General features: G+C 31.5%; 2 protein-coding genes across 2 annotated transcripts; one reads left to right on the top strand and one right to left on the bottom strand.

Moving 5' to 3' along the window:
• Positions 1-3,604: 3,604 nt before the first annotated feature.
• Positions 3,605-8,653, bottom strand: LOC134722901 (uncharacterized). The gene is made up of 5 exons (XM_063586535.1): positions 8,043-8,653; positions 6,780-6,885; positions 5,810-5,990; positions 5,226-5,311; positions 3,605-4,098 (listed from the first exon to the last, which is right to left on the bottom strand). Exons 1-5 carry the CDS (start codon positions 8,388-8,390, stop codon positions 3,605-3,607), a joined length of 1,215 nt encoding a protein of 404 aa, XP_063442605.1. The 5' UTR covers positions 8,391-8,653.
• Positions 8,654-12,590: 3,937 nt separating this feature from the next.
• LOC134722900 (uncharacterized) lies at positions 12,591-20,704 on the top strand. The gene is made up of 6 exons (XM_063586534.1): positions 12,591-12,778; positions 16,425-16,496; positions 17,567-17,635; positions 18,096-18,241; positions 19,349-19,459; positions 20,664-20,704. Exons 1-6 carry the CDS (start codon positions 12,597-12,599, stop codon positions 20,702-20,704), a joined length of 621 nt encoding a protein of 206 aa, XP_063442604.1. The 5' UTR covers positions 12,591-12,596.
• Positions 20,705-25,384: the final 4,680 nt, after the last annotated feature.

The following is a 25,384-nucleotide window of genomic DNA, read 5'->3' as shown; positions in this document are numbered from 1 at the left end:
TATCCATGAAATGGCTGTTAAATCATGCTGCATGCCTTGTTTTTACAAGTAACATGCTTGATCTAGTCTGAACCATACTCGATCTAGTCTGAACCATACTCGACCTAGTCTGAACCATACTCGATCTAGTCTGAACCATACTCGATCTAGTCTGAACCATACTCGACCTAGTCTGAACCATACTCGATCTAGTCTGAACCATACTCGATCTAGTCTGAACCATACTCGATCTAGTCTGAACCATACTCGACCTAGTCTGAACCATACTCGATCTAGTCTGAACCATACTCGACCTAGTCTGAACCATACTCGATCTAGTCTGAACCATACTCGATCTAGTCTGAACCATACTCGACCTAGTCTGAACCATACTCGATCTAGTCTGAACCATACTCGATCTAGTCTGAACCATACTCGACCTAGTCTGAACCATACTCGACCTAGTCTGAACTATACTCGACCTAGTCTGAACCATACTCGACCATGTCTTAACCAACCTTCACCTATTTTATGTGTCTATACATTATATTTTATCAATTTAGGAACTTGAAATTGAATTGACAATTTCAAATTATAAATGTACATGTATTCATTATAATTTATATCATTTAAATAAAAACTTCACAATACTCATAATATCACTTCAACACCATATCTATCATCAGATACATATTTATATAACCCTTAAAATTAAAATAAAACAAGCTGATCAATTATCTCACAACTGAATTGTGACTGATATTTTCAATGTTATTCCCAAATTTGAAATCTTTCAGTTACATTTTATGATTACTGGACAATTCTAATCACTTAAACTTAAGGATGTACACTTCTGAGGAGCCAAATTTTTCCTCTGTTAAACTTTTTAAATGGTTATTATATTTTGGAAGATAAGTGTTTTCTGAAGTGAATTCATAAAAAAAAATCATAGGCTAATGCGCTTTTTAAGAAACTACGGCCATCTGAAAAAGGACAATTTTCAAAGTATGAGAAAAATGCTAATTTCCATCAAAAACAGCAATATATGGATTTTTTCAAAATCTATATAATAAAAACTCATTTGGGATGTTTCATCTTTTTAATACCTTGTATCATAGACAAGAAATCATAAAACACATAATATAAAAGCATACCAAAAAAATTTATAACCTTTTTCACCCCCCTAAATCTTGGATTTCCCCCCAAAACAGACCTAAATTCCAACATTTACACAAAAAATGGCACACTTCCTCTGTTAAACTTTTTTCCACAGTTAATTTGCAGTTAAGCATATATAAACTAAACATTTTAAGCCCAGAAACATTAGGGGTTAGTGCGCATTAAAAAAAGTTTTATGTCATTTACTATCCCTACCCCACCCTAAAAATCTCATTTCCAATAAAACAGCAAAATATGGATTTTTCCAAAACTGTTTAATAAATACTTATTTTGGGTGTTTCATCTTTTTGATAATCTGTCTCAAATATCATAAAACACACAGTCTATAAACATACAAAAATATATTTTTTTATCATTTTTCACCCCAAAAATCAGAAATTTTCCACTAAACAGGCCTAAATTCAAACATTTACATTAAAAATGGCACACTTCCTCTGTTAAACTTTCCCCCACAGTTAATATGCAGTTAAGCATAGATAAACTTAACATTTTAAGCCAAAAAACATTAGGGGTTAGTGCACATTAAAAAAAGTTCTCAGTTGTTTACTATCCCCACCCCGCCCCAAAAATCACATTTCTAACAAAAAAGCAATATGTGGATTTAAAAAAATAAATATAATAATAACCCAATTTGGATGTTTTTATCTTTTTGAAACCTTGTTTCATGATCAAAAATCATATAACACACAGTATAATAACATACAAAGAATCTTTAATATCATTTTACACCCCCAACAAGTCTGGGTTTATTCACCTAAATCAACCTTAGATTCCAACATTTATACAAAAAATGGCACCCTTCCTCTGTTCAACCTTTTTTTCACAATAAACATGCAGTAGAAAGCATAATTACAATTAACATTTTTAACAATTAGATATGGGTTAGTGTGCATTTTGAAAATTCATGTTATTTGCTATCCCCACCCTGTCCCAAAAATCTCATGAAAACTTTTCTTCGTCTCATGCAGTGCATATACAGCACATCGACTAATTATGTGTTATTAGATTAGTCTATAATAATTAGATAAGATAGATATTTTTACTCTGAAACTCCCCATTAAAGATATTTGTCCATCTGTTACATTTATTTAGGTGTCAAGCCCAAAAATAGCCAAAGTTTTAAATTCAAGGGAAATAATCCCAAATAGACAGAAATATTTTTTCAAAATATTAATACCTTGTTCATGTTTACAGAAAGCCTTAACAACAATAAAATGCAATAAAGTTGACCGTTAAAGAAAGATATAAAACAACAATAAAATGCAACACTCATTCTATTTTAAATAATTTTTTTTATATCTAAAATCAAAGATTTCTATACATGTCAAGTATAAACACTGAACAGACCGCATAAGGGTTTTCAGTTATAAAGCATTCAAGATCTTCACCATATGACAGGTTTCTGAACTGTAAATAAATTTAGTTAGTTTTTGACCTTTGACCTATAAAGTTGAATTAAATTATGGAACACTCTCTGATGTTGGTTATTATTGCACTTACAGACAGATAAACAGATTTTTTTTATAAAAATATAATGAACATATCAATACATTATTCTCATTTAAAATCTAAACATTATAAGCACAGTAACCTTTCATTTTATGATGTACAGATATTTTTATAGGGCAAGTATAAATAGATGTGTGGTTCCAATTAGCTCATGAAAACAGATTCACTATTTTCTAAATGCTTTGTTGTAAAATTAACTCACATATTATGCTTTTATAGAATTTATTTTACATTGGGTCAAGACAATTTTAGTGGTAGTGGATACTTCTTATGGAAATTCAGAATTTTCAAAAAAGGTTCTCGGGTCACAATAGATAAAAGTATTTTACAAAGATTGACAAACACAAAATATTTATAATATCAGTCTGTTACAGTGAATGAATAAGTTGATTGTAAATACATATGTAGTTATAGTAAATTAACTTTCAATCAAGTGTTCTGAAATATACTTGGAAACAGCATTAATTATTTTAGAAGATTTTGTTACTCTTGGTCCTTTGCCACATTCCTCAGAAAAAAGTTGTTGTAATCCATTCTCCTGACCTCTTGAAAATGCTATAAGAAGTGAAGCCTTATTAAGGTTCGAAGCTGCAATTTTCCGTGCCATTCCAATGCTTAGCACCTTATTGTCAACAAATTCCAGTAGTGTAGGTAGATTTAACTTGCATGAAGCTGATTGGTCAAAGGAATGGAATGCTGCTGGAACAGTAAAAGTTGCAGAGGAAAATTTGGCATCAGTAAAGTCAATTTTGGAGGATTCCATAAGTTTTTGAAGGAAAGTCACATCCTGTAGTGCATCGTGTGCAGCATAATCACAGTTCAGTAGAGTTTTGAGTAAATTTATTTGTGAGAAAGATTTGAGGTCTGGGTTATTAATTTTGAAGAGAAGTCTGGTGTCCAAAAATCCTTGAATATGTGTATTTAGAATGTTGGATTTTCAAAAAGTGTGGTCACCAAATGGATGTCTACCCACAGCTTCCAGACCATTCTCAACACCATCAGGGTCATTCTGGTTTTGGCACAGCATATAATTTAAACAATTTAAAAAGTATTTGATTATTTTCTGATTCAATTTTTTATGTTTCTGTCCAAGACTGTACAGTGAGTTGGCAATATTTTTTTTGACGTGATTTCGATCAGACATTTTCTTTATATTGGGGTTTACTTTTTTTCTAAGTCTTGCAATGGTTGTGGTGTCGTCATCAGCAATAATAGTGCCAACAGTGATACCACTGTTTTTTATATTCCGGACCATTTCCACTACCATATCCTGCTCCATAGCTTTAGAGCTACCATCCCAATTAAGTCGACAGTCATGCATTTTTGCTTTAGTTCCCTTTCTGTTAGCTTCATCACAGGTTTTGCAAAATTTGCTGCGAACACTGTAACCTATAATCTTTCCAGTTTCTGCACCAATCATGGAACAGTGTCCTGCAAAATGAAAAGTTTGATTTCTATTTAAGGAATAACAGTAGTACTGTAGTTGAAGAGTTGCCACCTTCAATTGTAGATTTGACGGTTGCAAATGCAGTTTTACTGGCGATGCGTAGCGGAGACAGTAAAACGGAGATTTGCGACCGTCAAATCAAAACTGACGGTGACAACTTTTCAACTATAGTACTGTTATTCCGATTTTAATGCATTACAAAAAGAAAAACTACGATAAACTTGAAAAATGTCTAAATTTGTCAAATAAAAAAAATCTGTCGAAACTTCATGAATGATTTTGGTACAAAGATGTCATGGCTAAACGTGGCGTCATACAAATGAAAAATTACAAACTGGAGGTTATTACGTTACCTGTAGTGTACGCTTCAAATTCGTATAAAATTACATTAAAACGGCGAATTCGAGGTAGGTGTTGTTTTATTTTCGATTATATAGTAGTAATAGAATATTTGTTCATTCATCAATTCAAAATGGCGGGTCCCTCCTTAGTTACGCCTGGTCAACTGTGGATTTGATGGCAACTTTTAGCCAATGAACAAAATTGTTACATCCAAATTGCATTAGAATTTGTAGCAATGAAAAAAGTAAATTTTAGGAAGAATTGTGCTTACAAGATCTATTGCCATTTTGTGATATTTAAACTAAGTAAGTTCAATAATCTCCCTTGAAAAAATTCTGACCAGAAATATCCTTCAAGCACATTCTCAGATCGTGTTCTACAACTGTGTAATGTTTCATCAAAATTGAGCCATCCATTAAGGAGGAGTTGTGCTTACAAGACATATGGAAGGACAAACAGACAGACAGACAAAGAGACGGGGTGATTCCTATATACCACCCCAAAAAGAACCATTCCCCCCTTTTTTTATTTGGGTATAATGATATAGTAAGAGAATTTGGCTGCCTATTATTGTTACAATATAATGTTTGATGTTTCTGCGATGCAGTTTTTATTCTAAGAAGATGTGGTATGAGTGGCAATGTGACAACTCTCCGTCCAAGTTTATTTTGTTTATTTTGAGAACAGAAATAAATATTTTTGTTTGCTTTTTACAAAAAATCAATCCATGAGGATTAAAGTTAAAGATTTGTTTTATTGACGATTATACCTGATAGACTGTCATATGACCTGCCACTTCCCCTTTTCTGCCAGGCTCCATCCACACTCACAATCAATTCATCAGTATTAGATTTACTAAAAAACAAAACAAAGATAATAAAAACTAGAGCTGTAATAGAAACATCCAATTTTATAATTTTCTCGCTAAAGAATGATTCATCTGAACTTAAAGAATTCAAACAAAATGTAAAATCAGTTATGGCCTACATGTACTACCCTTATGTTTGATTATCTCCCTTTTACTATTTGGAATTGACAGGGTTTATCTTGGTTCATTAACATTGTACAGTAGAAACCTTTTTTTAAATGACATGCATGTCTTACCTTTTTTAGAGAGGGTAGATCATTGTCAAGGGTGATAATAGTGTTCGAAATCACACACAGAATATAACGTTACTGAAACACGGCATAATTGTATTTTTATACTTTTGAGTCTTATGCTTATGACGTTACATGTACCTTCAATCTTCAATACAAATTTAAATTGTTTACACGTCATTGTTTATATACATGCAGTATAATCACAACCATTATACAATAAATAGATTTCAGCTAGATCATATATGCACCTACTTCTTTGTAATATCTAGTTCTTCAGATAGACATACAGCCATGGTGCTCTCTGCAACAGTCTCTATAGCACCCCCTGATTCCTTCTGCCTTGCACTGAGTAATGTATTACTCACAGGTGGTATATTGAGAGCTGTGAGGAATGTGTTGACTTGTCTTCCTCCAATTCCAGTATGTACCATAGCTAAAATTAAAAAGAGAAAATTTAACATTGAAAGGCTTAATTTGTAATAGCAGCATAGAAAATAAACAATTCTGAATATTGATAAATTACTAAGCATGTTTAATTTCACAAATTTTAATCAATATTATGTATTACTATAACAGTAGAAGTTGCATTTTGTGACAAAAATATAGTGTAAAATTGAATGTAAGTTTGTTTATACATGTACTGCAATAATAACTCAATTGAATTATTCATTATAATTAAAATCCTGCATAAATTTTTGAATTTACAGACAGTTACAGTTCCAGAAATTTTAATGCTCCAGTAGTTCTCTATAAAATAAACCACTTGACCCCATTTAAATCAGCATCTCACAGTTAAGTAAGCATATAAATATTCAAAATTCCCCAGAGGTGAAGAAAAAAGTTTGTCCAGAAAAAAAATCCATGACCCCTAGAAAATCAAATGGTTGCTGCCTCATTCAGTGATTATACATCAGCCTTTTATAGCTGACTATATGCAGTATGGGCTTTGCTCTTTGTTGAAGGCCGAACGGTGACCTATAATTGTTAATGTTGTCATTTTGGTCTTTTGTGGATAGTTGTCTCATTGGCAATCATACCACATCTTCTTTTTTATATTATGTACATATCCCAAGTCATGATCACCCTGTAATTAAAGTGGTTGTCATCAGATACTGCATGCATATTTGTGTGCCTCTAGACATTTTTACAAGGGGGAATAATAATTTGCTCTAGTTATCATTTGCAAAATTGTATTTAGACTTTAGACACAGTGGTTGTTCACAAAAAATTACTGTAGCTAATTTGGTGTTGGCATCCCATATCTTGTTATGTCTTTTCCCAGTTGCAACATTGTTTATGTGAAGACATCTGGTATTATAACATGGTATCTAAAATGTTAAGAAAAAATATTCTTAAAAATTCTTTACAATTTAATGTAATGCAATATGTACTTACTACATGCAGTGTGTTTTATAAATTCAACAGTAAAAACAATGTTTGCCAATGCAGATTGTGTATACTATTAGGTTTTAAATGATTGTTATTACTTTTTACTTGTAAGCTTTACAGAATAAAGCAATTGACAAAGAGTCATTTTATTGTTTTTACCTGACCTCAGCCCCCATAAGCTGTGTTTGTTCTTTTTCCACTAAGCACCATCTTTAATAGTTTTAATGTATCTTTTACCCAAATGATTTTTTTTATGTTACAAGTCTTTTTTGTACATCAGTATATATAAGAATACAAAAATTAAGTGACTGCAAAAAAGATTAATAATAGTTTTCAAAATTATTAAGTGCCACCAGCTTGTGTCATTTTGGTCTTTTGTGGATAGTTGTCTCATTGGCAATCATACCACATCTTCTTTTTTATATTTACTGTACATTGTATGTATTAAATACAAAACAAACAAAAAATCCTGTAATAATACTGTGTTTGGTAGAGTTGTTGATTTTTTACAAGTATTAAATCCTGATGCAGTCCATTTGACACATGCATTGAATAGATGCATTATTTTAGTCACAGACCCAACCTTTATAGAAGGTCACTTAAAAAGATGAGATTCCACCATTTAATTTTTATGGGGAGGGGGAGGGGCTAGGATATAATTTGAAAAAAGGTAAGACAAGTGTCTTGACTTAAAAATTCAGAATGAACAACTGGGAAAAAAGGAAGGTTGAACATCTATAAAAAAGGAGAAGGATATGAACAAATGAAAAAAAAAAAAAATCATGAGAATTGTTCTGTAAAAAATAACAAGGCAGGTCAGAGACTATTCATACTTCTAATTTATTTTAATTCTTGTCAGAAAAGAGGGGGTAGCTATGCTGAAAAATTCTAAAGATAAGTGGTTCAACATCAATAAAAATGGGCAGCATAACCACTAGAAAAACACATTTTTCATGATCACTTACAGGTTGTTTTTTAAAGTTTATGAATTGGAAGAGAAAGAGCATGTGCAAAAGAAGGTGGGCAGTTCCCCTTATCCTGAAGGAACATCTTCTTCATACAAAGAGAAAGAATATAAATGTCTGTGAATTTTTACCTTGATAATAGCTGACAATCCATATGTCACAATGCTAGATGCATGCGTCAACTGCAGAGGAAGTCCACACTTTTTACAACCGGACAGACCCTCTGCAAGTACACCAAGTTCAACTATCCGTCTGTCCATAGACCAGGAAGTTTCTGTAGTAGTTGAAAACAACTGCTCCGCGACGTGTATGGGGGGGTTGCCATCATTCGCGGATGCATAAGAATGGTCCTTCAAAACGGAAGGAACCTTGCCATCTGTTGTACACCTTTCACTTCTCCGATCTACTAGACCCTGTAGAACCTTCCGTAACCGCTCCGTCTGCTTTTTACTCTTAAAACCTTTCACTTTGCGTACCATAATCAATGTAAACAATATCTACCGGCAGACGATTGTTTACATTGCCGACTGACATCCGGGACTTTGAGTAAGTCGTTCTAATTTTATACAACCATTTCTATTCAACTTTTATTAATTTATTTTTAACTAAATGAAAATATGGAAACAATTAATGTACATTTAAACGATAATTTTTATCTTCTGCGAAATATGACTTTTTCAGCCATTTTGCGACATCGAAGTCAATCGCGAGTTATCTCCCGTTGACCACTTCCAAATTACGTTAAAATCGTCAGAAGAGTACATCCTTAAGCCTAGTATAAATTTAGGGTGTCAGTTGAGTAAAGTAAATTAGGCAGTGATTTTTTTTGATTTTTTTTAAAATACAGATACATTTAAAATAGTATATAAAGCAACTTAATCAATTTAAAAAATGACACCTTTGTTTTCTAAAACCATGAACTTATAAATCATTATAATTAAACTTTCATAGCAATTCTTGATAACATTTTAAAAAAAAAAAATGTGTTCCAAAGTTGCAGTAATTTGAAAAGGAAATATTTAATTCATGTAAATATTTTTATTGTTTGTCATAATTAAACGACATGGCATACACGTAGCATTTAATAAGGCCGTGTTGAGTAAACATGTTTACAATTAGTTTAGTGTAGTGTACACTGGTTTCACATTACATTTGTTCACATCTATACACCTTGTTTAGCTACCTGTACATAAGATTTGTTCCCACTTGTAAAATTTATGTCATTTAAATGTTCATTACGTAGAACTGAATTCAAAATTTTTGGACAATTTTTCTAGCGGTAAGGGAACAACCATTTGACTTCATGGGGGTGGGGGTGGGAATGGAAATATTCCGATCCCCAATTTGATAAAAACAAAATGGTAATACAGATGTTAAAAAAATTATTCTGAATCAAGAGTTTCCCCATACATTAAAGTGTTAAATATTGAAAAAAAAGTATTTGATCACCAGCATCGAAAAAAAAGGAATAAAAACGTACGAGCGAAAAAAAATCTGACTCACATAAAAAAAAAAAACTCCCCCTTTTTTTAAGTTAAGTGGTTGCTACTTTATGAAAGCTATTTTTATTATTTGCAGTAGTTTGAATATACTAGAGATGTCTCGATTACGCATTAGAAAACGTTAGCTACAGCAGGGTGCTTACAGCCGAAAAAAAGATTGAGATATTAGGGATCACTACATTTTTATCTTTTCTGTTCGTTTCAAATGGTATTTCTCATCCAAGCAGTATTTGGTAAAGGAATAGGGTAACGTTTTTTTTATTTATTTTAAGTGTTATTAAACGGATCTGAGATACTAGACAAACATATCATTTACCTCACGCTTTTTTTAGTCGTGCATTTATGCGTGAATCGTTGTTTGAGTATAAAAGACCATTGGCGAATATTTTTGTGTATGTCAAGTCGATTCGGGCAGACCTTTTCAAAATAAATTAGGTAGCAACTATTTACTTCATATTTTGTGGAGGGGGAGGGGAAGCGGAGGTTGCGTGAGCTATTGATTTTTTTCAGGACAAATTTTGGTGACAAGTCGAAATCAATTTTAGCATTATATATAGTGGCAGCTGAGGGTGAAACAAACAAAAAAAAATTCAAGGCCAAAAACTGGAAACATTTTTTTGTTTCCAAAACAAAATCCATAGCTCACCACCCCACCCCCTTGCCTTTATGTTTTATACTTAACTATAATGGCCCCCCTATAATAGCCCCCCCCCCCCCCCCCGAAAATCAATTGGTTGCTGTCTTATGGGTTCGGCAATGATGCTGCTTTGAGTCTTAATAAAGTACGTTAATTTGTTTTAACAAAAAAAAATCTGTAAAATTTAGACAACAATTTCTGTAAAGAACTATACTAATAATTATCAAAAATAAAATTTTTACTCAAAAATAGTTTCCTCCTTAAATATATACACGGTAAAACTTATGTCATAAATGCCTAGTTTTGTGTACACTTAACCTACATAAGGCCTACATTGACTATCGACAGTGTGTAGATAAAACATGATTTAAACTACATGTAAACATTGAGTTTTATCAATGGGAACGCAATTGTGTTTAGTTTACGTGCGAGTTACACTAACACAACACCGAATTTAAATCAATGTGAACACGGCCTAAGATTTAATTACATCAGTACTTATGTGATTTACAGGTAAAAAGAAAACCTTACTTTTCTTACACTCGTGTAATTCTTATCTACTGAATTCAAAAGGACTTTCAATTTAAGTTGAACAGGATGTTGCAATTTTGGATGAATGTAATTCAGGATTTAATACTCTCTGACCAGGTGTGATCTGTTTAATGAGGTTGCCCCAAGCAGGAGGTATTAATTCATACACTAATCAGAGAACAATTGTATTAATTGTATTTTTTTTTTTAATTCTTCGATGTTATATTTTTCACATATAATATGTCCCAAATTATAATAAAAGATATATTTCTATATAAGGTTCAACAATTTAAGTGATCTTATTTTCTACTAGACCCCAGGAAACCCATGCACATCGTTTAGAGAGCACAAAAATAATAATAATACGATAATACGTATATCAATTTAAACGATTTTATTTTTTAGCAATTAGTAAGATTTTTTTTATATCAATAAACAAAAAAAAACATTACACAGAGAAACCAACGACAACCACTGAATGAACCACTACTCCTACCTTGGGACAGACACAGACAGAAGGTGGCGGGGTATTATACATAATCTTTGTTCTAGTCCTTTTGTTAAATTAAAGCTTGTACTTATAAATAGTTTACAGAAGACTCATCCGTGACACTCAGATCAAAAGTATGTCTGTTTAATTAGTTCTATATGTTAACAGAATCTTGATAGATTGGAAGTAACTAATAAGTGTCTCACATATTGTGTGTTAAAATGATGTATTAATAGCACATAATTCACTCGAAGAGTTGGATAAGAGTCATGTTTTGTTTCATAACAAAGGGAAGTTTGTTAATTAAATTTGTAGTTTGTTAATTTTAACCAATTTTGATTTGGTGCATTATTTCAATTTATTGATACATCACTAGCAGATAATGTGACCTACCAAATTAGACTATTTACCGGATTTGTTATCACATGAGCAACACGACGGGTGCCACATGCGGAGCAGAATCTGCTTACCTTTCTGGGGCACCTGAGATCACTCCTAGTTTTTAGTGGGGTTCGTGTTGTTTATTCTTTAGTTTTCTATGTTGTGTCATGTTTACTATTGTTTGTCTTTTTCATTTTTAGCCATGGCGTTGTCTGTTTGTTTTAGATATATGAGTTTGACTGTCCCTTTGGTATCTTTCGTCCCTCTTTTATAATAAGTTGAGACTTCCAGTGTTAATGGGTAGATATTATTATGCCCCAGATAGATTCCTTATGTTCTCTTCATCCGTCGGTCCCGCTTCAGGTAAAAAAAAACTGTCAAGGCTATTTAAAGATTTTGGTGAAAGTACTTTTTTGCTAAAGATCAAGTCCATTCAACTTGAAACTTGGTACAAATGTTAGTATAATATGATCTTTTAAAATATGTTGATGCCAAATTAGAGTTTTGATTCCAATTTCCCGTCAACTGAACTGAGAAAATAATAGTTCGAGTGGGGCTTCTGTGTACTATGAACCGGTGTTAAGTGTTCATGATGTTAGTGAATTTATGGCGTTTACTCTTCTAAATTTATGTATGTGGTAAAACAAAAAATATCTTCAATTTGCAAAACACACGGTAATACAGTATTATATTTTCAGTTACAGGTATAACGAGCTGCTGTGGTTTTGTTTATTCTACATTGGGTAAAGGGTATATGGGATGGCTGAGATCTCACAAAACATGTTTAGCCCAGCCGCTTGTTTGTGTGTCCCGTTTTCAGACTCCCTGGTCTTGATTAGTCTTAGCATGTTGTTGTTTGGTGTAATTTGTTATTTATAGTTTTACATTTGTAAAGTTAAATGTGACGTCAATTTACGCTGATCAAAGTATCAGCCAAATCATTTATAGGCCTCGGTGGTGCTCTGCTCTTTGGTCGTATTGTTGCCTTTTTGGCACATTACCCGTTTTATTTCTCAACTTAATTGTATACACGAGCTATATTTATATGTACATTTATAGATCAAAGCAATTCAAATTCTTTAGAAAAGGGTATCATAAGTAAACGAAACATATGTTTAGGTGTTTATTTTTCAGATTGAACACCATGTACTACAAGATAGTTGTGAGATTACTTGTCATTGCATTATATACAGACGTGGTTATATTATGTTCAGACAACTGCACCTGTTTCACAAGTTGGCCATACATTGGACAAGTTACAGTAAATTGCAGTTCTAAAGGATTGACTGCGATCCCAATCAACTTCCAAAGTGACTCATACTTTATGTAATATGTCTTTTGTTTATCAGTCAGTAATTCTTAGTTATTAGTTAAATATATTAATTCTGAAAAACCCACATTGATACAATAGTTTATATAAACACATAGATATACATAATGATATTATCAAACAGTTTATTACTTACAAAAGATGATCATTTTTACTAAACAAGGCAAATACTTAAAAGGTCAAAGAAAAGGTAGGAAAACACCATGCCCGAACAAAACGAAGTTATAAAGAATAAAACTGTCGTAATACTATTGCAAAGAAACCAATCAAAAGCTGGTATGAACTCAGCACGAGGATACCAATTACTAGTAAATATAGAATATTAATATATCTTTATAAAAAATGATAAACCTTTTCGGCAAATTATGTATTTTAAGTGGTAAACTTGCTTATATCTATATGTGTAGAATTTGTAATAAGGAATAAATATTCATATGTTTTATATAAGATGAATTATTTTGAAATCAAAAATATACATTTTGTTTTATCACAGATCTTGCCACCTTTCCACGGGTGTCATTCGGTTTATCGAGAGAAATGGGCGTGAAAGAATATCTAACGGTGGTCAAGTATTGAGAGACGATCGTGAAAGTTCTGGTAACGGATCGTGAAAGGCATTTATTGTACATTCTAGTTCAGAATCTTTGAAAAAATCGCTTAATTTTCAAAACGCTGAACAAATCAGAACAAAAAAATATGTCTGTCAAAATGGTTTAACTTCCTCAACATAACTGTGAAAGAAGATCAAGAAAATATGAGGTACTTTTTGAAAAAAACACAAAAGGCGCAATGCGTGTCTATGAAATTAATTAAAAATAACACGCTTTGTGTACATATAATGGTCATATTTCAGAATATCATGATATATTTGAAATTTAATCTTTGGTGTATCTGATAGTACAGTAAAATTAAAGTATGTTCTTCCATTAAAAGCGTTAATTTGTTTATGAAAACCTTGAATTTGTTGAATTTCAATCAAACTTGATCGTGAAAGATCAGGCAACGTATTTTTTCGATCGTGAAAGTAAATGCGTGACCAGACTTAATACTAGTAATCAGAAATCAGTTTTTCTATTACTAAGTACCATTTGATAAATCTGCAAGTGGTTGAAGCCTGAAACTATTTTGATAAGGATGAACATTAAAGCTATTATCTTTTTTTTTCTATTCAACACTTTACTTCAAAAGTAAAAAAAAAACCAACTAATAACGTGTCTAAATAAGTGTGAAAGATTCAGCTCTGTGAATCAGTCTAGTGCACTTCAGGCACACCGGCACTAGTTAGACAATAATATGGATAGTATGCAACGTTTAAACCAAAATGTTATCCATCAAACAAAAAATCATAGCAAAAACAGCACATTTCATGTGTAGTTTTGGATTGAACGATAACCAACATTGTGTGCAACAGAACTTTTTAAGTTCTTTATAAACAACGCAGATAAAAATTGATTTAACTATATAGTACATATTATAGAATATCAAAGCGCAAATGCTGTAATGTCTTGTTTGCTTTACTTATGATAGTATATGTGTTGAACGTCTATACTATCAAGGGTTTTACTAGAAGTGTCAAATGCGCTTAAGATTATCAATGTTTCATAAAAAAAAAGACCATGGTCAAATGAACCATGCCATACAGATCTCTACAAATATCCCGTACACCAAATAAATGTGTTCCGATCCTTACAGTGCCTTAGAAACTTACAAATGTAAAAGTTATGCTTTGCCAATTAATTCGAAACATAAGGTCAAAAGTATATGATCCCTGACCGACAGCCAGACATAGACATCTTTCTATCATTTAATAAATCAAACACAATTGAAGTCATCATGGTCATATAAGAAACATGCAGACAGACATGTACACCATACACGAAACACCTTGTCGTTATTGCATACATGTATATATTCAAAAGGCCAAACAACATAAAACAAACATTGCCGAATGATGCATGATAATGAGTTCAATGTTAGTTGAAATCTTGCACAAGTCGAAAATATACACCTTACAATCATAACAACAGACAGTTATCATAAATCTTAACGAATCCTCGATACGGACATGACCACTAAAATGAATCTTCATCCATGAAATGAGGCAAATTCAGAGTCAGGTGAATCCTGTTTGACGGATCCAATATACAAAATATGGGTATCCTATAACTCATGATAAGTGAGTACTTTACATGACGATAAAAAACTTCATCCTACAATCATCCAACTATTTTACAAACAACATGTTCACGAATGCCCAAATAATAATTTTAATGTACTAGTATTTGCGCGTCTTGCGTACTAAATTATAATTCTAGTACCTTTAATAACTATTTACGCCACTGGGTCGATGCCATTGCTGGTGGACATTTCGTCCCCGATGGTATCACCAGCCCCGTATTCAACACTTCGGTAATGACATGAATATCAATAATGTGGTCATTTGATACAAATTTCTTGATTTCAAAACTTTGAATTTTTCGAAAAACTAAGGATTACCATAGTCGTATTGGGTACAACTTTTAGGAATTTTGAATCCTCCATGCTCTTCAACTTTTTACTTGTTTGTCTTAATAAATATTTTGATATGAGCGTCACTGGTGAGTCTTGTGTAGATGAAACGTACGTCTGGCGTACTGAATTATAATCCTGGTACCTTTGATAACTATTTGTACTTGTACAAATAAAAATTTCCTGTTACCCCGCTTATAACCCGAGAAAGCGATGATATGGATTGTTTTTATGCGCAGCAGTTCATTTTAGCTCCTCTTTGAGATCTTAAACAAAAGTTTCAAGTGCCGGGTGTAACAACTTGCAGTATACACTAACATACATTGGTGGATAATATAAATTTACTTTTTTTGCGTGGCACCAAATCAACATTACATTTATTTTGATAACTATATCATTTCAAAATATAAAATTGAGCCAATTCTGATGGTCTTTAGATAAGAAAATAAACTATTGTATAGAATAATGCTAGCCATAAAAAATATTTAACGTTTGATTTATATTTCGCGCTTCATTCTGAAACACGCACTGTCAGCAACATGAACGTCTTCGTAGCATCAGATCTTTCACGATCCTTTTCACGATCTTCAAAAATCTGGTACGTGATCTTTCACGATCCAAAAAATCAATTTTGTGTGAATAGTTCTTTATTTACCAAGTTTCAGATTATATTTATACAAAATAACTATGAGAACCGTTTAATTAATTCAAATACAATGCCCTTATTTTGATAAACGTAGTTTATTTAGTCGAATTTGTGAAAAAATCGTGTTTGTTTACATTTTTTATGTCATTGAAATGTCGAGAAGCAATCTGCCTTTTGTCGTTTTGTAATAACTATGTACTTTTGAAACTGGATATTCTGACATACTGATCATAATGTTGAACCATTTTGACAGACAGTTTTATTTTGTCGTAAATGTGTCTGTGTAATTAATCAAATTAGAATATTTACTGATCTTTCATATGTCTTCTCGATTGAATGTCTTTCACGATCTGTTACCAGAACTTTCACGATCGTCTCTCAATACTTGACCGCCGTTAGATATTCTTTCACGCCCATTTCTCTCGATAAACCGAATGACACCCGTGAAGTTGATTACCTAAAATACCATGTTGCTTTTACTATTTCAGAAATATGGTTGACGACTCCATTTCTACAATCGAAGACGGATCATTTCAAAATAAAACATTATCATATTATGTGTAAGTATAAGCTATTTATATTTTCCTAATATTTAGTAATGTGTTGTAGATTCCAATTTTCCATTTCGTGCACAGAGAATCGAACAAAAAGTAGTCTAGTGAGAAGGTATTAAAATCATTTAAACTATTTTGAAATTTAAGAAAGGAAAGTTCCAACTCCCTATCGTTAACGTTTTAAGAGTTAATACATCTCTATTTATCAAACGTTTCAGTGTTAATATTACAAGACTAAATCAAACAGTTCAGGTTTTTAAAAAAAAACAATAAATATGGGTCTATGTTTCAATGGTTGTACATCTGGGTACTCCTAATGTTTTATTCTAAGGGGCCAAAAGCTAAAAAAAAATGTATTTGCTGATTGTAAAATAGGGACAAAAGATACCAGAGGGACAGTCAAACTCATAAATCGAAAATAACCGACAACGCCATGGCTAAAAACGAAAAAGACAAACAGACAAACAATAGTAAACATTACATAACATAGAAACCTAATGAGTAAGCAACACGAACTCCATCAAAAACTATGGATGATCTCAGGTGCTTCGGAAGGGTGATCAGATCCTGCTCAACATGTGGCACCCGTCTAGTTGCTCCGAGTACCATTTATAGCAAGTGATAGATTTTTCAAACGTGTTTTGTGGTAAATCTTTCTGTTTGAGGTGTTACTCTAAATTGCAGAATGACTCCTTGTGTGTGTCTAGTACTAGAAATGTTTCTATCGATATAAATATAAGGATGTGTTTGTGGTTTTTACGTCAAAATGTTATGTTTTTTGTAGATATAGGAAGATCTGTTGTAAGTGCCAATGAGACCCCTCTATCCAAATAACAATTTATAAAAGTAAAGCATTATAGGCCAATGCACGGTGTTCATTTTTACTTCTGATATTAAAGTTATATCGAAAGACAAGAAAAACGAATAAACTAACATAAATAACTTAAACAAAATTAATACTGTAAAATTCTCAAGTTAATTTTGATGCACCAAAACGTGAACGGGAACACGTAGTCTACATTACGTGTTACTTTCATAGATAATTTCATTTTAAAGATATTTTAACACTTTATCAGAGGTCTGAGTGCAAGTTCCAAGAAAGACACATTTGCAAATAACATCGACATGATTAGCGTAGCCAATCTGTAAGTATAAGGTTTACATTAAACGATTTATAACCATGTAGGTAAAAGCTGAATGTTAAATGTGTTATTATATAACTTTTTATTTATATTTTTTGTCATCTTTAATAAATCATATTCATCATATTCACTTGCATATGTCATATACAATATTTCCAGAAAGCAAACAGCTCTCATTCTCATTACCTGTTATCTTAAATATTTGTTTTCACTAAGCAAAATAACACCTTAACGACATATCATATTGTGCAATAAAAAAAAGAAAGTTACTCTGAATTTCCGATAGTGTTTTCGTGGTTATATGTTTTTTGTTTTGTATTTTACAAGCTGTGTTTGTTCAGAAGCCTCGCTTGGTCCTTTAATCACACTCTCGTTTCATAATTAACAAAATTATTAGAATTAAAATATTTGCATTAATAGGTAATAGGTAATTCGTTTTATTCAATCATTCTTTTATGAACAGATATCTTCAATCGTCCTGTGATTGTAACGTTCCCTTTTGGTCCTGGCTGAAATCAAAAGCGTTTACTATTGAAAGTGTATCCTGTTATGATCTGAATAATGTTCAACTGTCAAGTCTTCAAGGAAGCGATGTTGATAATTGTTTCTGTAAGTTTATTTTTAATTGGAAAACCATGATAAATACATGTGTGTGAAAAGGAGTAGTTTCCGAATAAATTTACTTTATCACAAATATTGAATATGCTGGGTAATGCAGGCGTACATTTGGCAAGTAATTGCGAGCTTCAATTGTGTATTTACATCTGTATCACTAGTTAACTAATTTGAACTGCTTTTGACAGCCTTGAAATAAATTATTAAGTCATTTGAAGTCTTAATGTCAATTTTCAACACGGTCAATCTGTTCCGTTGCAGACAATAATCTTGCAGCTAATTACGATCTGGCTGTTAAGACTATTATCCTATGACTGCGTTTTTGTCATTCACTTGTTTACATTACCAACATAATAATTTGTCTGAAACTGTACTTAATAGTTATGCATTGGCCCCAGACGAATTGTCTAGACAGTACTGAATTGACCACAGTGAATAAGACTGAAACACTGAGCATGACTATACATAATTTATTCGGACTCTCAACTGATGTTCAGATTAAAATTACTGTTCAAGACGAAAATCAATTTGCCTTTATGTTTAATCCAAATAAAAAGGGGTTTTTTCCCGAGATTTCAGCATTCAAGTTTATTTGATACAAGGTGTCACATACAAAAACATTAATAGTAGTTACAGTTCTTCTATTAAAACATACAAATCAAACATTTTATAAACTTGCTTTCTATATTAGTTTGGATGTTTGTAAAAAAAACAGGTAGGTAGTCTATTTCAGTCTGTATACTTTTACTGCAAACGTAGCAAGCAAGTTGATCAATGTTTTGTTTTGCATGCTTTTATAAAAGAACTGTAATATGATTTTTCGGTAAGCAATTGTCGATTACTACATGTACCAAAAAATATGTGAAAACAGGCCTGGGAGAGCAAATGTGTCCATTGTCATGTAAAGCCATAACTACAATTTAAAACTAAAGTGTCTTTTTGAATATTGATCAACAATACAAAAACAAATACCAAATAACTGTTATCATAGTAACTGCAACGCAACTGGCATAGGTATCCTTCCTACATAGAGTGTATAGAGATAAAATACAGTACAATAGCATTTTAAGAATCAGACAAATGCTTGTGTGCTATTTACAGACAATACCTGTCATCCTGATTACTGTTTAAATGGAGGATATTGTAGTCAAGACAATAATAGCGATTTAATATGCTCGTGTGTCGGTGAATGGAGCGATGCTTTATGTACAGGTAAGAAATACAATTGCAAGTGTATGTGTTGTACATTTTTTTCGGAAACATATACCATGTTCCTATTGCATTGACTACTAACGAATGTATTTTTTAAACGTGTTGTCATTAAATCAATGCAGGGAAAGCTCTTACAATCATAAAATAACAAATAAAAAAGTTGAATGGCAGTATTTGAATACACTGTTAATTAATATTTATATACATATTTTATCCGATTATTCGGCTTATACATAAACAATTACTTTTACAATAAACTCATTATAGATGCCAGGATTTTTATTTATAGAATTTAGCATGACTTTGAATTTACCTCATATTTCGTGACATCAATATATTTAAGGGTTTGCCTCAGCAAACTACATACTATTGCACTATATCTAATATATTTTTAAAGTATTTTAATAAAAAAAATCGATAGATATTTTAACATATTTTATGCTCATTGTCTCTGGGTTTGATATGGTGACCCTTCGAAGTAATAAATGAACATAAAGATAAACCTTTCCTGTACCGTTATAGTTTATTCATTGAATAATAATAATTATACCATGGTTATTATAACATGCGCTGCCTTTTGTATGACACGATTTAAAACATGAACAAAGGAACAGAAAATGGTAGAATTGTTTGAAAAAGGGAAGTCCTTGATTCAATTCCCAGTCTTACGTTTTCTATACTGTATTTTTGAGACATATGTTTGTCTTATTATCATTATTGTTTTGACATAACATGCAGTTTGCCATAGACTGATAAGTTTTAATATATGGTATCTTCTGTTTCTCTTTTAAAAAAAAAGTTCTCATTTATTGTTATCTTATTATATATTAGTATAAAGCTTGAAATAGTTTATTATGCGTAGATTGCTTTCCTTTGTAATGATATACTGATATACTCAGTTACTAACCCTAACATATATATATATATATATATAGCTTGTCCCTTTTGTTTTAGTTTATGTTGTTATATGAATTAGTAGTAACTGTTACTACATTTTGTGATATGTTTGTACTCATTTTACATGTTTTTAATAAGTGATTCTATTGTATACCGTTATTTCATTCAAGTAAATGATGTTATAGATAAATTCAATCGTCAGTAAAGCAAATACATATAGCTCAATATTATTTATTTACTCTCAATGTTGAGATATTGTATTATATTTGTCTGTTACAATAAATAAATTTCCTCTTATATTTTATAGGTATGAACATGGCTGTGAATATTGTGGTTACGTGTACATAACAGCTCATTTACCCCTTTTTTGCAAATTAAATAATTACAGTTTTGGAATTTCATAATACAAAAAAGCTTGGAACTAGTTCGACTAACACTATACAAACATCCGGATGCGGATTTTCTCTCTGTGTTGAAGACCCATTCGCGGGCTTGAGCTGTTTTCAGCTCTATGATCGGGCTGTTGTAACTTCGACACATTACCCATTCTCATTCTCAATTTTATCAACATTACCCTAAGAAAATTTATGGGAAGCAAGCCTCAAGTAATCAAAATCTCTAACAGAAAAATGTTGATTGAGAAACACGAATATTATGAAAATCCAGAGATGAACCAATGCAGTTCCAGTTGCACAAATGGCACCTTATTACTCTTTCCAAAGTAAAAACAATTGACCAACCGTGTCCATGTCGCAATAAAGGACCACATGACTGAATTGTAGCTGGTTATCTGTAACAAATATATCTATGACTTATAATGGTATATCAGCAAGATAGACAATTTTTCGTAGAATTATACAAAAAACACAGTCGCATTTATTCTTAGAATATATGTTCAATGTTTTACCTAAATCTACTTGTAACAGATATTATATACTCAGCAATTGTAACTTGTATTTAAATAGTCGTTACTGTTCGAGGAAGGGGGGGGGGGTAATCTTAAAACCACCATTTCACTTGTAAAGTAGCATTTGGATATCATTTGAACAACATGTTGGTGGTTTTTTTTCTTCCTTTTTTCAGCAGAAAGATAAAACAAGAAAATCATAATTGAATATGTATGGAACCAAAATAAATGCATACCTAGCTCAAATTGACCATAGTCCTCATGGGAATTTGGATTTAATGATTTGTAAGATTTAGTAGATAGAAAATCACATGGCCGGTAACTAAGTATAGCGTGTTTTTTTATTATACTTTTTAAGAATAACGCTTAAGTTTAATGATTTACATAATGATTTCATGTTTCCGGAGTTTCATGACGGATCAACAATTGCCCATGGTTTTATGATATTGTTGTTTAAAAAACACTAAATAAATTGTATCTAAGCTGTTAAAATCAAATGTTCCATTAAAATACTTTAATTTCATCTTTCTCACGTTATTTTGAAATTGACCTTCATTCTAACCTGAAATGTAACATTCATGATGACAGGAGCTTCCACAATAAAGTGCACATGCAAAAAAAAGAATGACTTGAAAAAAATCGTGTTTTTATAATCCTAGCAAAAAAAATGTAATTATAAGTATTGAATGCTTCTTTTAGTAATTTGATAGGGGTGTAAAAGCGTAGAGCGTGCGAACATTTTAAAAAGGAAGTGCTTCCGCGCTTCATACAAAATGTACTTCGGTAAAAGCTTTTACACCCCAATAAATTTACACAAAAAAAAGCATAAGTTTCTTCGATGTTTGGGTTCTTTCTAAATTTTAATTTCTTTTATACTTTTTTTAAAATTGTTACCAATCTGAAAATTAATTACAAAATAATACTTTTGCAACCGGCTGATGTTTTGAAGATTCAAGATACGGTTGCGCTTCTCAATTTCGATTTTTCCCTAAATAGTAAAGTACATTAATAAAATATATCGTTTATGTTAATCTAATTCGTACCAATTTTTAATCGTTGATGTTAATCTGATTCGTACCAATTTTCAATCGTTGATGTTAATTTGATGAGTACCAATAGCGTGTTTTTTTACCTACAATCAACATTGTTGCATTTTTTTTACTAGTACAGGCCCAAGACCACAATTAATTATCCCGCTTTTTGTTTATTTTTCTTTAATTATTTGTCTTTCCTTTTCTCAAACATTTCTTAGTTTTTATCAGGTTGAAATGAAAGAAGAAAGATGAAATATAGTTTTGGGTGTTTTATTTTAACTGATTTTGATATTGAAAGAGTGATTAGCCCAGGTGCAAAGAGGTAATATTTACAGTTTTCGAAACATTTCTTGAATTGTTCATAGGGGTTATGGATGTGTATTGGCTAAATTTGTAAGATGTAAACATGTAATTTTTCTGAAACTTAAATATATTTTTGGACTTGTATTGTACATTGCACACAAAATATTTGATAAAAGACACCGGTAATTTTTTTAATTAGACAAAACGTTATAAATAACTAATAGAGGAATTAATTGTGGTCTCGGGCCTACATTGTTTAGCCCCTTAATTATTTTTTCATATCTTTTCAGGAATCTCATGCTATGCCGCAGTACAAATTTGTTAAAATATCGCATTCGATAATGTCACAGTCAAGGAAAGATAATTCGGTAGTGGTTCAGACATAAAACATAAATTGTTCGTATTTGACAAAAATATTCCATAATATTTGACCAAATTATGATGATGTTCGCAAAATTTCCAAAATAAAGACTTTAATCCTAGCCCTTGGAAGCCTGCATGCAATAATTATCTTCGTGGTAACCCTGTATCAAGGTTACAATGATAGTAAAGCTGTAATCATAATGGTGACATGTAATCTTTTTCATAAAAGACGTGGGCAATTTAGAAAAAAATGTTTTCCGAGGTGACTACGAAAAGAATACATCTGAAATATGGAAAAATTCAGACATGATTCGAACCTTCCTGTATTTGAGACACATGTATTGGAAGTCATATTCAAACAAAGTTGCCCCCGAAACATCACACATGTATGTATTGTGCTTACATTCAAAACAAAACTAGACCTACCATGAATAGACTATAACAGACAATTTAATGAAACTGGTTGTCTTTTATAATAAATATTAAAGAGAACGGATTTAGTAACTATAAGTTTTGTTCAATATGTATTCATTATAAGATATGCATTTCATCTGTTAATATATTTTGATTTAAATAGTAAAAGATGAACGAGAAAAACTCAGAAAACTCCCCTAAGAAGCCACCATCCAAAAGATGCAAAGGAAAACGAAAAAAGAAACAGAAAAATATAATCAAGAAGAAAACTAAAACTTCATATAAAAAGAAATAATGAAAAGGGAGAAATACAAAAGCGAAAAAAAGTCCTCAAACAGAAAAAAAGAGATTAAACCAAACTGGGCATCACTCCGCAAATAACTTGATTCCATGAAAGCTGAATCTTAACTGCTGACCAGACTTTAACAGACTGGAAAAAGTCTTTATGCTGGAATCAATGAATATGGAACAAAACTTATCAACCTTTATTTCGCAGTAATGTTGGCAGTAGTTCTTATGATTACAAAAACAGTGGTCCTAGATGCATAAGCGTAAAACATTATGTATAACATGTATACATATGCAATTAATTGGCTTTTTAAATTTGATAGATGCTTTTTGTGCATTTTTTTTTTTTTTTTTGTTAAATATTTGTTCGTTTTGAGATTGTGACACAGTGATGACTGCTGTACCCATATTTTGACTATTTTGCCTATTATGTCTGTTTTGTTCACGTACCGTTTTAAATATAATGGAATTTGATGCAACTGACATACATGGTTTAACGCATTAAAACCAGGTTATTTATGTGACTAATATTTTTTGACGTTTGTTATTTATCTTTTTTTGTTTTTGTTTAGTGAACGCTATACAACTTGTAAATGGTATATGTTTGTATATTGTACTAATGAACTTTAATTTCATAGTTATTTTTAGAATTGAACTGTGAATGTGTATATGCTGACTTTAAATAAGGGTTAGCTGGATTTTTTTTATTTCAATCGATTTATGACTTTTGAACACCGGTATTCTTCTTTGCCTTTATTTACTGAATAACTGATATACTAAATTTCTTAATTATTGCTAAATTACTTTTAAAATTAACAACAGCACCACGTTCACAAGCAATTATGGCAAGCAAATCAAAGAGGTGTTGCGACTTTCAACAAAGTGAGAGGTTAAGCACTATAAAACCAGGTTTAATCCACCATTTTCTACATTTAAAAATTCCTGTTCCAAGTTAGGAGTATGACAGTTCTTGTCCATTCGTTTTTGGTGTGTTTTGCCGTTTGATTTTTTCATGTGATTAGGGACTTTTCGATTAGATTTTCCTCTGAGTTCAGTATTTTTGTGATTTTCCTTTTTTTTGGATGCTTAGTTCCTTTACTACTTAATTACTAATTTCTCAAAGTCTTACTTATTTAATTGTTACCTACTTACGATCTTGTACATAAAGAACAATATCAATATTTAAGATAGTATCATTATATATATATATATTACAATAGAACAATATTCACATTTTGCAAAAGACACTGGTGCACTGCTAAACGAATAAACAGTATATTATATGATGAGTATAAGAATGATTCAATTATGTTGTTATCATATTAAAAATAATAAAAATAAATGTACAATCAAATGTTTCACATATGCAAATAGTTCACAACGGTTTTGCATATTTTTTTCTTTCATCATATAAACTCGTCATAGACACCAATATTAAAATGCTGAACGCCAAACGCGTAAAGACTATCCAGGGAAAATATTTAACGTTGAAGGGCATTGTCAAATGCAGCTAACTAAATGTATTCCTTGGTATACGATGATTATCCAATGTTCTGGATGCACTCAGGTGTTATGAGCCGAAAATATATATGAAATTTAAAACAGATATGGAGTAAACGTCAATAAACAACCAACGCAACGACACAAACATTCATTTGATTTAATCTTAGTTGAAGTGATTTTTGATAAATTAAGATGTCAATAAAAGACAATAACAAA

Source organism: Mytilus trossulus, chromosome 6 (assembly GCF_036588685.1).
Source record: "Mytilus trossulus isolate FHL-02 chromosome 6, PNRI_Mtr1.1.1.hap1, whole genome shotgun sequence".
Taxonomy (NCBI): Eukaryota; Metazoa; Mollusca; class Bivalvia; order Mytilida; family Mytilidae; genus Mytilus; species Mytilus trossulus.
This window is presented reverse-complemented; position numbering and strand designations above follow the sequence as displayed.

Coding starts and splice junctions, on each gene's coding strand:
- LOC134722900 (XM_063586534.1), top strand. CDS start 12,597: ATGTACTACAAGATAGTTGTGAGATTACTTGTCATTGCATTATATACA. Junction 16,497..17,566: donor AAAACATTATCATATTATGT/GTAAGTATAAGC, acceptor ACACTTTATCAG/AGGTCTGAGTGCAAGTTCCA. Junction 19,460..20,663: donor GAGCGATGCTTTATGTACAG/GTAAGAAATACA, acceptor TATATTTTATAG/GTATGAACATGGCTGTGAAT.
- LOC134722901 (XM_063586535.1), bottom strand. CDS start 8,390: ATGGTACGCAAAGTGAAAGGTTTTAAGAGTAAAAAGCAGACGGAGCGG. Junction 5,991..6,779: donor ATTAGCTACAGTAATTTTTT/GTGAACAACCAC, acceptor TTTTAATTTTAG/CTATGGTACATACTGGAATT. Junction 4,099..5,225: donor GTCATATGACAGTCTATCAG/GTATAATCGTCA, acceptor TTCATTTTGCAG/GACACTGTTCCATGATTGGT.